Source organism: Oncorhynchus gorbuscha, linkage group LG01, assembly GCF_021184085.1.
Source record: "Oncorhynchus gorbuscha isolate QuinsamMale2020 ecotype Even-year linkage group LG01, OgorEven_v1.0, whole genome shotgun sequence".
Lineage (NCBI taxonomy): Eukaryota > Metazoa > Chordata > Actinopteri > Salmoniformes > Salmonidae > Oncorhynchus > Oncorhynchus gorbuscha.
This window is the reverse complement of record NC_060173.1, coordinates 41,792,468-41,806,752: the sequence shown is the minus strand read 5'-3', so window position 1 is coordinate 41,806,752 and position 14,285 is coordinate 41,792,468. Positions and strand designations below refer to the sequence as shown.

General features: G+C 41.1%; 1 protein-coding gene across 2 annotated transcripts; it reads left to right on the top strand.

Moving 5' to 3' along the window:
- The first annotated feature begins 2,551 nt into the window (after positions 1 to 2,551).
- tat (tyrosine aminotransferase) lies at positions 2,552 to 11,077 on the top strand. Of its 2 annotated transcripts, none has more exons than XM_046352799.1 (12): positions 2,552 to 2,709; positions 3,553 to 3,836; positions 3,952 to 4,056; positions 4,469 to 4,536; positions 4,688 to 4,846; positions 5,802 to 5,940; positions 6,048 to 6,100; positions 8,420 to 8,572; positions 9,637 to 9,765; positions 9,906 to 9,989; positions 10,087 to 10,185; positions 10,315 to 11,077. In XM_046352799.1, exons 2-12 carry the CDS (start codon positions 3,560 to 3,562, stop codon positions 10,453 to 10,455), a joined length of 1,407 nt encoding a protein of 468 aa, XP_046208755.1. In that variant the 5' UTR covers positions 2,552 to 2,709; positions 3,553 to 3,559; the 3' UTR covers positions 10,456 to 11,077. The 2 variants fall into 2 exon arrangements, with proteins under 2 accessions (XP_046208755.1, XP_046208763.1); XM_046352807.1 differs by having other exon boundaries at positions 2,580 to 2,709; positions 3,547 to 3,836.
- Positions 11,078 to 14,285: the final 3,208 nt, after the last annotated feature.

Here is a 14,285-nt window from a genome sequence, read left to right as displayed (position 1 = left end):
GCCATCCCATCTGGTTTGCGCTTAGTAGGACTGTCATTTGTTTTTCAACAGAACAAGGACCCAAAAGACCTCCAGGCTGTGTAAGGGTTATTTGACCAAGAAGGAGAGTGATGGAGTGCTGTGTCAGATGACCTGGCCTCCACAATCACCCGATCTCAACCCAAGTGAGATGGTTTGGGATAAGTTGGACCGCAGAGTGAAGGAAAAGCAGCCAACAAGTGCTCAGCATATGTGGGACCTCCTTCAAGACTGTTGGAAAAGCATTCCTCATGAAGCTGGTTGAGAGAATGCCAAGAGGGTGGCTACATTGAAGAATCCAAACTTTTGACTGGTACTGTATGCTTTCTGTAAGGCCCTATGATCTGTGAACCATGCATGACAGACAATTTCTTGATGTCATTATACTCCGTATAGGGTTTTCTCAAATATGGAGTATGTCTAGATTCTGAAATACACATACATTTATTCAACATAAAAAATATCAATATTAATACCTCAAAACAACCCTTTTTATTTATACTGAACACAAATATAAATGCAACATGCAACATTTTAAAAGGTTTTGCTGAGTTACAGTTCATATATGGAAATCAGTTGATTGAAATAAATTCATTAGGTCCTAATCTATGGATTTCACACGACTGGGCAGGGTGCCCCCACGGATGGGCCTGGAGGGCATAGGCTCACCCACTTGGGAGCCAGGCCAACCCACTGGGGAGCCAGGCCCAGCCAATCAGAATGAGCTTTTCCCCCACAAAAGGGCTTTATTACAGACAGAAAAAAAACAATTTCTTGGCTCTCTTATTTTAGCTCATGAAACATGGGACAAACAGTATACATGGTGTGTTTATATTTTTGTTTAGTGTAGTTTATTTTTAGACATTGTTTGTAACAATTATTCTCTTCAAACATCTACAATTTCTTTCCAGTACTTTTAATGATATGACCCATTTATACATAGAAATTGAAGTTATAGGTCATTAACCAATCACAGCCCTCTTTTAGGATTGCACATTCAGCAAGTCACCAGCAGAGGGAGTTCGCTTTGAATCCATTTTCCCATTTCATTTTTCATACCTTCAGAGTTAGCAGAGTCCACTCTGGAAATGTGATGTACTTGTAGAGTATATTGTTCCAAACAATGTCTTAAAATTAACAACATCAAAAGGGTTATTTTGAAATATGAATATATTTAATGTTGAATAAATGAATGTGAAAAATTTCAAAATCAAGACATACTCCATATTTTAGAGCACATAATAAGGAGTATAATGACACAAATGTTTTCTGTATCACTTAGTGTTCACAGATCATAACGTCTTACAGGAGGCATGTATAGGTCTAAAAAGGGCCTAAAATGGCCACTTTCATTATGATTTTCTCAAAAATGGTTTGTGATAAAACTGTAAAAGCATTTCAACCACCCTTTCTCTCAATGAAGTTTCTATGTGAGAATTGTCAGAACAATCTGCAATACCAAAAATATTTTCCGCTCCAGCTGGTGTGGAATCGCCCGACAACAGATGAACAAATGGAGAGCTGTGAATCATTCCTGGCTGAGATGTGAGTGACATGTTAAGGGTCATCAAACTGTCAGTGCATACCCCCTATGCATTTGTGTTGACACACTCCCTTTAGAGGGGAAAGTACTGTTAGTCCATAATCATTTTGGGGTAGGTCAGGTGAGAACATCAATTTAGGGTATGTGTTTCAATGTAAATGTTTTATTTATTCAGAATGTTGTGTATGTAGAAGGTGGACAAGAACCTGGTGAACATAGGTATGGAGAATGACAGGGTCCTTCACTGACTCAACCCCATCACACTGGCTGGTGCATAGGGCAAAGGGTCAGATGATAAGGGGATGGTGGGGTACAAAGTTCCAGGGGAGTTTTGTGTGTTTTGGACTACTGCAAAATGTTCTTACTAGGATTCGTATTTATTTATCTTGAGAGAAAGTACATTCCTCTGTAAATGTTTCAGGACACAGCTCTCTCTTTATCAATATTGCACCACGCATCCTTCAGTCCCAGTTCACTGATTTACCCATCATGAGGGTAATCAACCCCAGAGTGAAGCAAAAAACAAAAACAGTTATGCTGTAGGCTACCTGTTACATTACTGTTTTAATAAAAAATGGTCAAGTGTGAATTTAAAAAGTGTATAAATTGAAGCTTTATTCTCCACACATGAAGCAATCGCACTGTATCGTATACTACTTATCTGTATTTGACTGTATATACCTATTTAGCTTACTTGCTAATCCTAAACTGCACTCAAGATGACTGAGCCTCAACACGTTTTTGAGAGATCAGTTGTTAGAGGCTGAAATCAAATACTTTGATTAATCGAAACTGATTGATGCTTCTTTAGAAAAAAATAGATCTCCCATTCATGAAAATGTTCGCGTTGCGCACGAAGACAGCACATGGGTCTCCTGTCACGAGTCTCGTATATATCCTTTGGAAAGAGTTAAATGATACAGTTACACCCAAACCTTGAGGTGTTTCACATTTTTGGGAATGGTGTAACAGGCGTGTATGGCACAACACTCAGTCTCCACCAATGAAGTGATGGGCAGGGTTCAACACCCATTTTCGGGGGCTTGCTATAAAGCTGGTTTATAACAGACTTATCAGTATAAGTACATATAGAGTATTTTACCTGAATTCCTTCATTTGGAGTGTGAAATTATTTTGAGATTGTAAAGGTATTTAAACATTATTTTGTCATTTAAATGTATGATTACGCATTTAACTACCCTTTTGCAAGTAAATATCAAATTTATTAACAGGAAATTTACAATCCGCTACGGGTCAAATTTATTATGGCCAATTATTTAAGGTATAGCTCGCATGTTTATTATTACGCATGCAGAAACAAATATTACCTTATTTAAAAGAGATGCCTAAAGGCACTGTCGTTTCAGAACATTTGTTGTTTTTGTCTTATTTCAATTTTCTTATGCTTCTCATATTTTTGGGATAACTCAACGAGTTGATTAAATGATTCGATTTTATTAGGTTAAATTTACGTTAATTAGGTTGATAATTTATTGTTCTTGCGTGATGTAAATGTGTTTTACTTCTTAGCGTATGGATTTTACAACGCGTGTATTTATACTGCGCTTGTGATAAGATAGCCATTGATAGACTTGTCCAAGTCCGATCAGTAGATGGCTCTTCATTAGGCCACCTTAATGTTCAACTGCGCGCATATCTTCAATTCATTTCAGAACAGTAAACGCAGCGCGTTTGAGTTCAATCTGGATTTTATAGACATGGCACCTGTTGAATTTACATGGGTAATTGAACATCTGGGCTAGCCTACTTCTCTGCACTGATGTTTAATTATCCAACAAGTTTATTTGCAGTTTTCCAATATATTATTTGTATATTCATTCATAATATTAGTATAGTATAGTATTTTATTTGTATGATATTTTTAAAAAAAAAATGCAATTGCGGGAATTATTCATCGAAATCTATTTGTTTTACCTATCTTTTTCTCCCAATTTGACTTTTCTTCCTATCACTTCCATCTGGAGCTGCAGTTGCAACATGGAGGACAACTCCTATGTGGTCAAAATGAATGGGAATGGTGTCAATGAGAATAATTCTCTCAATGGCGTCAATGGAAAAGGTCTTAATGGGAATGGTATCCAACATAAGACTGTGAAAGGCAGTGTTTGTAAATCCAAGCAGAAGAGCCGCAGGCAGAGATGGAACATCCGGCCCTCAGAGATGTCAATCAACACCTTGAATCCCATCCGTGCCATTGTGGACGGGATGAAGCTCACACCCAACCCTGGGAAGCCCATGATTGCTCTATCCATTGGTGAGTTGCTACACCACTATCTTATTTGCATATACTCCGTGTGTTCACTTGTGATGTGCAGTTGTCCAGAATTATGTTTCTTATGTACTCCTTTGTCTTCCTGTCACACCATCAGGGGACCCTACAGTGTTCGGGAACCTGCCTACCGATGAAAAAGTTACCCAAGCCTTGAAGGATGCCATTGACTCAAACAAATATAACGGCTATGCTCCGTCTGTTGGTAAGACTCATGCAAACCCTTTATCACAGCACCAACACTTCAAAAAGCTTGTCAAGTGCAAAAAAACGAAGGATAGAGTGAGATGTTGTTAAATTAGATTTTTTTTGTAAAGACAATTACATGGTAATTGAGAAGATATGAGATGAGGCACAGCTAAGAGGGGAGTTGGGTGACTTGCAAGGGGTTGAGAGGTTGGACGTTATTAATGGAATTTCGGTCAGGGAAGTTAAGAGAGCTAGGTGAAATAGGGCCATTTACCTGTCTGCAGATGAACTGAATAGGTTCCCCGCTATGATTGATGATGATTGTAGCTCTAATGACGTATGCATGCGAAATCTCCCTTTGTCCCAGCAGACTACTGAATACAGTATACAATACAAAATATTAGCTGTTGTCTTCTACTCATCGACAGGTTATCAGAAGAGCAGAGAGGTGGTGGCAAACTTCTACAGTTGCCCCGAGGCCCCCTTGGAGGCAGAGGTGCGTTGACCTGACTCATCCTTTCTCTGCTTTTCCTCGTTTAAACTGGAATTTTCTTCACCATATATTCACCTCTGTCTCCCTACTGTAACTTTTCCCCAGAACTAGAGGACATACAGACCTCTAAAAACTCTTGTTATCTTCCTTGCAGGATGTGGTTCTGACCAGTGGCTGCAGCCAGGCTATAGATCTGGCCATCACGGTGCTGTGTAACCCTGGAGACAACATCCTAATCCCCTGCCCTGGATTCTCCCTCTACAAGACTTTGGCTGTGTCTCTGGGCATCCAGGTCAAACTGTACAACCTGCTGGTGAGTACTGGAGGGAGAGGGGAGGGATTCAAGTGGGAGGGAGAGTGTCAAAAACATGTTTTGAGGAGAAGGAACAAAATAGAGGGAAAATAAAGCAAACAAAGAAAAAGCGGGTTGATATAGATTTTTTTGTGAAGAGAAAGAGAGAGGGAGAGAGTAAGGGCGGGTCAAAATATATTGTTGAAAGGGAAAGATCAGGGGAAATGCTGAGTTCTTCCTCGCTGGTGCAAATCTGGCACTTATAAATCACACTGGATACTTTCTTTACTTTAGGCTTACACACACACACACACACACACACACACACACACACACACACACACACACACACACACACACACACACACACACACACACACACACACACACACACACACACACACACACACACACACACACACACACACACACACACACACACACACACACACACACACACACACACACACACACACACACACACACACACACACACACCACATACATACAAATACATAAATACTTAGAGCTGCATATTATTTTGAATGTATTTTACATCCATAACAAATATGAACAACATTTCAAAACTGAATTCAGGTCACTCTGGGACACAGTTGTATGTCGTGACTCTTGAGGTCATTGTGTTTACATGACAACTGCACACAATGTAAAGAGCTGCTACTGAGCCACCTTACAGAGCTCCCATTAAACCAACCAACTCTCAAACCAAATGAATTTATAGTCAGACTACTCGTCTCAGGGTGCAGTCCTAGCTTCCGTCATTAGCATTTTATTTCTAGTAATGGGCCTCTGCTAGCTGCCTCCGCCCGAGACAGAGGTATGTGTAATGAGGGAACTAAGAGATCAAAGGTCAGTTGAGATAGTTAGGGCAGTGCAGAATCTGCAGATAGGTTTGTGTATTTTCAAGTGCATGTGCCTGCTCTCTGCCTCATAGTGGCTTTGTCTGTCCTTGCAGCCAGAGAAGTCATGGGAGATCGATCTTCAGCACATGGAAAGCCTGATCGATGACAGGACAACCTGCCTGATCATCAACAATCCTTCCAACCCTTGCGGCTCTGTCTACAGTAAAGAGCACCTAAAGAATGTCCTCTCTGGTGAGCTCTGTTCATTCACCCCCTGAGCCACAGTGTTCCCTCTCACTGTAGCAAAATATAAGGATTTATTCTAAAACAAGTGTGACTGTGTCTATTCTCTTGTCTAGTTGCCTCCAAAAATTGCATCCCAATCCTGGCTGATGAGATCTATGGTGACATGGTGAGTTCAAGACACACACAGAAGCCCTCTCAGAAACAAACACAACACAGACAACACTCATACAGACTAATAGAGAACTGCCATTGTGTCTGTTGTATAAAAGGAGAGGATAATGTATTGTCTTCTGGCATTGAGGAGATATTGAGCTTACTAGGGTCTAACACAGGGTGGATTGGGTTATGGTGGTCTATGGAGGTGTGGTGGATTAGAGTAATAGCCAGGTCTTGCATCCAGGAGGAGTCCTCTAGTTCTGGGGTATAGCCTACGTGCTGGCCACTGGCCCTCATGTAATACATATTACCAGCGAGGCACATTCTTTAACATTCTGTAACAGGGAGGTTTTCCCTGGCTCAGCTCTGCTGGGTATCCGAGGAGACCTGCCTGACACGTCCACATCAGCACTGGGGGGATTAGGGGTGTCACAGGCTGAATGCAGGGCTGGCAGTGGCGGGGCAACAGTGCTGGGGTTAGGTCAGCCAGGGCAAGTGAAGGATGAGCCACAGAGGTAATACTGTAGTAGTGCTGAGGGATTAGTGCTTTTTGAGGCCAGTTCGGTTTCATTTAAAAATAATAATTTCGGGTTCGATTACTTTTTAAAACATTAAAAGCACTGTGTGGGTTGAATGCTGTAACAACACAGAATAAAACAGTGAATCAAAGTTCCATGATGCTTATCACATATAAACCATCATTTATTCACGTTACTTTAATAAAATATTTCAGTTGTTGTGTATATTACATTTGTTTTATTTGATTACTTTATCATTTCATTCCAAGTCATCATCTCATCTCTATAGAGCTGCTGCTGACAAAATCACTATATTGTAGTTCTTCAAAGTAAATAAGACATACTTTTATGCCTGCTGAATACCAACTATCAATCACTTAGATCATTTATTTTCAGGTAGAGATACCTCGTGAAGCAGGTATCCTCTGCTCTGCTTTGAGGGTTGGAATTAGTTTAGTAATTTTCAAGAGTTGTTTTAAGATTTTTGGGGGATAGTTTAAGGTATTGGAATGTGTTTTTACCATTGTTGGGTGTTAAACAGCTTATATTTTTAAAATTGACATTCTGTAAGGTGTTTAAAGATGTGTTTAATAGGAGAACAGTATTTTTGCAGTATTGCTTGATGAGATTTACAATAAATATGTGTTTTTTATGATTAGTCCCTGTGAGAATGGAGAGAGGTGGTTGGGGTGATTTGTGAATCCTTTAGGGGGGGTGATTGGGGTTGTTGAGTGCATAAATCTCATGAGCTCTGAATTCCACCAATGTCTCACTCAGTACAACAGAAGAACTCAGAATGACTGTGCACTTTTTCCACATGTTTGCGATTAATGCAGATGTGAGGGTAGTATAGTACGAGAGCGGCTGAGAGGGTGGGGGTGTTTAGGGGCTTCGTGGAGGCATGACGTGTCTGGGCAGCATCAGTTCCATCTCATGGTGGGGAATGTTTGGCAAGCACCAGGATCTCTCTGTGGGCTCCTCTCTGTGGAAAAAGGCTATCGCTCACAAGAGTTTAGAGTGGTGCCAAAAATGCTCTGTTCGTAAATTAGGTCTGAGGTGAGGTTTAAGATGAGCTTTTTCTGAACTGTCAGTCACTGTGCTCTGACCAATAGGATGCCGGACGGATCCCAAACGCGACGTCAAGGCCTCATCTCTAATGAAAGCCAGCGTATAACAATTACTGTACCAGCCTATCTGGAGTTATTTAACTTCTTAAAAAATGTGTAATTGGATTACAGTTACATACTCAAAAACAGCTTAATACATTTTGAATTACCCAATTTAAAATCAAGATGAGGGCTGCAAGTGTTTGCCTCAAACACACTGAAATGGCAGATTTTGAACATCTTTGAAAGCTGTGCTGAGCCACAGATTTCCCCTCTATACTGATCTATTTGAATCTCCAAAACTGCCAAATTTGCTTTCCTTGGTTGCTTTTCGCAGAAAGGTATTTTAATAAAAAATGTCAGTCCCACTAAACATCAGGGTCTTTGTGTCAAAAGGACATTTTTGATTAGTCAACACAGCGCTACCATTTTCCCTTCCCAAGCTGGCCTTCAATCACATTCATCTTGGATCTGTCTCATCTGTTGCATTTCCTTTTTTACTGGCCACAATCTGCTTGGTGGCTGGGTGTATTTTTCAAGACATTTGCCCAACCCTGAGTGTACTGCTCTATAGTGTGGATAGACGATACATGTATCACTATGTAAAAACACTTTCCCTTTAGTGTAAACTAACACTGATGATTTGACATTGTCCTCTACAGTGCTTTGTATTGATATGAGTGTTTACTGTATCTCCATTATCAGGTGTTTCCAGGTTGCAAGTACCAATCTATGGCGTCCCTCAGCAGTGATGTACCCATCCTGGCATGTGGCGGTCTGGCCAAGAGATGGTTGGTTCCTGGCTGGAGGATGGGCTGGATCCTCATTCATGACAGGAATCAAATCTTCGGGAAAGAGGTAAGTCCTTCAGCCTCTCACTAATTAAATATGTAAAGGTCCAGTTTATCTATACACATACAATACACTACACCAGTGTTCCCTAACTGACAGGGTGATTTTACGTGGTCCCAGAGGTTTTCTGAGCAACATTTGTATTCACATTTTATTGTTGGACGTAAAACACTGTAAAAAAACGCCAACAAATCAGGTCCAAGTGATTTTAATTTTGGAAATCTGTTCCAAAGTATTCCCACACATAATAGAGAGATATACACTGAGTATACAAACATTAAGAACACCTGCTCTTTCCATTGACATGGACTGACCAGGTGAATCCAAGTGAAAGATATGATCCCTTATTGATGTCACTTGTTAAATCCACTTCAATCAGTGTAGATGCAGGGGAGGAGACAGGTTAAATAAGGATTTTTAAGCCTTGAGAGAATTGAGACATGGATTGTGTATTCTGAGAGTGAATGGGCTGGACAAAATATTTAAGTGCCTTTGAACAGGGTATGATAGTAGGTGCCAGGTGCATCAGTTTATGTCAAGAACTGCAATGCTGCTGGGTTTTTCAAGCTCAACAGTTTCCCTTGTGTATCAAGAATGGTCCACCACCCAAAGGACATCCAGCCTACTTGACACAACTGTGGAAAGCATTGGAGTCGGCATGGGCCAGAATCCCTGTGGAGTGCTTTTGACACCTTGTAGAGTCCATGCCCAGACGAATTGAGGCTGTTCTGAGGGGAAAAGGGGGAGTGCAACTCCATATTAGGAAGGTGTAATGTTTGGTATACTCAGTGTATGTGATTGTACACAAATGTAAGCAAGGTTTGAAATTATTATTTTAGTAAAATATTATATCTGTTTGGGCTTCTTGCGGTCAATTTGCAGTCTACAAATGATTTGTAATTATGTTTCGTCCCCCTGACCATCTGCTCAAGAAAAGATCGGCCCGTGTCTGAATCTGCTTGATGTTCCCTGCACTACACCAATATTCACACAGTTTAATTAGTCTGTGCATGTCCTCTGGGGTTTGAATCACTTCTTATGTATCTAATGTGTTTCTCTTCTGCGTTTAGATTCGTCAGGGTTTGGTTAAGCTTAGCCAGAGGATTCTGGGTGCCTGCACCATTGTCCAGGGGGCGATGGAGAGCATCCTGAACGACACACCCCAGGAGTTTTACTACAGAACCATCAGTTTCCTCAAGGTGAGTCCCCCTCCCTTGAACCTTCCCCAATTACTTTATTTACAGATGGTCGTAGTCTAACATATTGACGTATCTGGATATCTGTCTGTATGACTGTCATACTGACTTGTCTATTGACTGGTTTCCTGCTTCTTTCTCAGTCAAACTCAGAGATCTGTTTCTCTGAACTGTCCACTGTTCCTGGGCTGACCCCTGTGCTGCCAGCAGGAGCCATGTACCTCATGGTGAGTCTCACATGTTCAGAACTCTTGGTGTGGAGTTGGTAGGTGGGGAGATAATAGAACAGACCAGGATACTTAGTGTGTGTCTTGGCATTTCTAGGTGGGGATTGAGATGGAACACTTCCCAGAGTTCCAGAATGATGTGCAGTTCACTGAGCGTCTGGTGACTGAGCAGTCCGTCTTCTGCCTGCCTGCTACGGTAAAACATCACACACATCTATCCATCCATCGATCCATCCATCCATCTAATGGTCTCATCCATCTTTTTGTCTACCAAAGGTGGAGAAATGTCCTTGTTCTGTCTTTTACAACTCTTCTCTCCCTGCAGGCATTTGAGTACCCAAATTACTTCCGGATCGTGGTGACCGTACCAGAGGAGATGATGGTGGAGGCATGTGCACGGATCCGGGAGTTTTGCCAGCGCCACTACAGACCCTGCAGCCAAGACAGCAACGAGCTGGACCAATGAGAGACAGCCTGAGAGAGAGGGAGACCAGAGAGTATGGACGCAGTAAGGGACAAAAGTGAATGTGAAAAAAAGAGAACGGGAAGAGAGCGGGTGAAAGAAAGAAGAGGAACTAGGGAAGAGGCGTGAGAAAATTATGTTGCACTGCAGGAGCAAAGGATTTAGTAATGTAATTGGTGGTCGTCCATCTTCAGTAACTTCAATTTATGAGCAGACCTGATATTTATATTTTGTACGGCCATTTTATGTTAAACTTACTTTGACTAATTATTTGGCTTCATGGTTGTACCAATTCTCAAGGCTCCAATGTTACTTTATATGTTGGGTTGACCAAAACACCATTGGGCCTATAGAACCAGGGACCAGGGGTTTACCCACCCCTTTTGTTCAAACCATGATGGGGTTAATGGTTGGGTTGATCCTACCAGGAAAACAAATGGAACTCAAGCACCAGCAGATTACATACAGTGCTTTCCATAGTCTGTGTTACATACTTGTTCTTGCAAGGATTATGATGCTCAACCAAAACCTTTGCAATCTACTTGTTAATCTATCTTCATGTAATATTGAATGTTATTTTTTATGTGAAAAAGTTATTTAAACCAAAGTAAACCTATGAAATACCTGTTTGTTTGTTGTGACTCATTAGCTCATGGTAATATAAAAACTAAATCAAAGGATGTATCCACTCATTTATTGATTATAGTTTGTTATTGAGGCCTACACCCAATCCAGACATGGGGATTTGACCTGAGCTGACCTGTCCATCAGTAAAGTCATGTAACAGCTTAAGGGTTGAATCAGTCCAGAATGGGGATGAACATGGTTAGGGTTTCACTCACTGGTCCTTTGTCTTTGACACGCCTGCATGTACCCAGTGTTTATGATCAGGTGTACATCTTCAAAAGACTTCAAGATAATTAAAACATTAAAACATGAACATGATGTTGAATGACTTCAGTCTTGAGCTGTTGTCATTTCATACATTGTTTATTCAGTACTCTTATAGATTTTCTGACAGAACTTTCTCTTATACTAATGTTATACCCCCTAGAAAGATCTCAAATCAGCTTCAGTTGGATTTAAAGAAAACAAACATCCTCGCAAATAATACATATTACATTGGAATACTTCCCATCTTACTACACACAGACACATTTATCAGTTTGACTATTTGTACTGTAGATACACTTGTGGTTCAATGGTATGCTTCTCAAGATGATTGTAAAACATGAAAAATCAGTGTGATGACTGACTTGCATGAAATCATTCATTGCTGATACTAGAGCACAATCTACTGTTTGATATATGAATTGCAGCCTGGGACCATACTGAGCAGATTCAACATGGTCACATTGTTTGTCCTCCAGGACCTGCATACCGGAATGTATTTGCATTACACTACTAAACACTTTAAATTGAATCGGCACTATTGTACAATATAACATATATCGCACAGTGCATCTGCCTATGTAATCTCACACCTTTCCTACCACATATTGTTTGGACATGAGGATCCTGTAGTCTAGGTCTTACAGCGTTTCCCCTCTGAAGAAAATGTCCATAAGTCTATACAACAGCCCACGTTTCCTGAGTGTACACAAAAATGCACAATAGTGGTAAAGTACTTCTTACATTGTTCAATGGTTAACTGGAATGATAAGGAAGCAAGAGAGCAAGAGAAACTAGTCCCAGAGTGACCTGCAGCTGGACAATCTGGACTTCTCTGTAGGACTGAAGGTGGGATTACAGTACATTTACATTTTAGCAGACACTCTTATCCAGAGCAATTTACAGTAGCGAGTACATACATTTTAATACTTTTTTCATAATGGTCCCCCATGGGACTCGAACCCACAACCCTGGCACTTCCCATGCTCTACCAACTGAGCTACACGGAACCACATACACATAGACAGTGGCACAAATAATCACAAGGATGATACAGGGACTAATGATCTCTACTGATACCGTTCTTGACATTTCAATAACAAATCTCTGTGTGAGTTCACATCTTTTAAATTGCTTCTAGAAAGTGTGTGATGTGCCCTATGACAGGTTGAGAAATGCTCACCACTGACACTATCTGGACCTGTTGTTATGCAGGTGAATGAGGACCCAAAAGCGACTTAACGGAAACAGAGTCTTTATTCCAGTCTTAAACAAAAGCGATAATCCTGGATATTATCTAGGTAAATGCAAAAACAGGAAAACTGAAATCCACTCGTCAGTAGAGAGGAACGACTGGAGACGCGACCACAGACTGCAGGTCGCTTCGGGAAGGCACCGGCCGTAGCTGACATTGACACCTGCTCACACGCAGCATCTGAAGAAGGTAAAAACACGACAGGGCGGAACAAGGACACAGAACAGCGAACATCAAACAAGGATCCGACAAGGACAGAAGCGGAAAACAGAGGGAGAAATAGGGACTCTAATCAGAGGACAAAATAGGGGACAGGTGTGAAAAGAGTAAATGAGGTAGTTAGGAGAATGAGGAACAGCTGGGAGCAGGAACGGAAGATAGAGAGAGAGAGCGAGAGAGGGAGAGAGGGAGGGGGAGAGAGAGGGATAGAAAGAGGGAAAGAACCTAATAAGACCAGCAGAGGGAAACGAATAGAAGGGAAGCACAGAGACAAGACATGATAATCAATGACAAAACATGACACCTGTGGAAGTTCAGAACATGAACTTATCCCCTTCTCTATATCAACATCATTATACTGTATCTCATAGCAGCAAAACGGTTTGTCTTTCTTCGTGGTCTATGTTTGGTATCTTCAAGTGTAGAGTATTGCCATGCATTGTGACGGCCCTGAATTTTTCTGAACCGTCTCAGTGCAGCTCCTTCCAATAGGGCGCTTTCCCTTTAATTCCCAATTAAATAGCCAGTATCAGCTGCGCAAAAGTGGGGTTGTGATGGAGACGTGCATGAGGATGTGTTCAACCCTCAGTTCCGAAGCTTCTCTATTCCGTTTGTTTTGTTGCCGTTAAACGTGTGTTTTGTAGCCTAAGAGAGTTTACCCAGGATCGGATCCACTCTTTGCGTCCCTGGACTACACCTCTCCGTTCTTCGTGGCCTTTCTCCGCTGGAGATCTATTGGCGGATTGGATTGTCTGACTGACCGACTGACTACCACCTTTTTGTATACGGTATTTCATTTGTTTGGATGTGATGTATACTGTGATTTGTGTAGTTAGTGGTAGTTGAGGACTTAATTAAGAGTTGATCCGCTTTAAGGTTCTGTGGTAAAGTAATTGTTATATTGATTGTATGTTTAATACTGGGTTTACGCTACACGGAACGAACGGACAAACATCGCGTGACAAAAGTCACTTGAGTTCACTGAACTCCTTTACCGGGCAGGACTCTTTTTAGGCCCGAGGTACAGGACATTTCTGGAGGAACCAGAACTCATTGTGATATTATTATATATGTGTGTAATCATTGTTGTTGCTAATACAACCCACGCAACAGAATATAATTGTTTTTGAAGTTCTTTTCAATGTTTTAAGGGTTTATGAAAAGTTTATTTCCATCCTGACTTTTACATACGTCCTTTGTATTGGTGTAGACTTGACGGACCAGATGGGACTCATTCCCACCCAAACTAAAAGGAGAAACTAATGTTTTCTCTGGTAGGCACAACCTACCTGGCACCCCTATAAATAATAACCTCAAGTCAAAACCGTTACATAAAAAATGGCACCCCAGATGGGACAGCTCAACATTGAGAACTAACCAAAGCAAATATTTTGTGTGGAATTAAAACAATGGATTCACCCCAAGATAATGTGCTCATCCATGTCATACCTGTCAATGGGAATACACA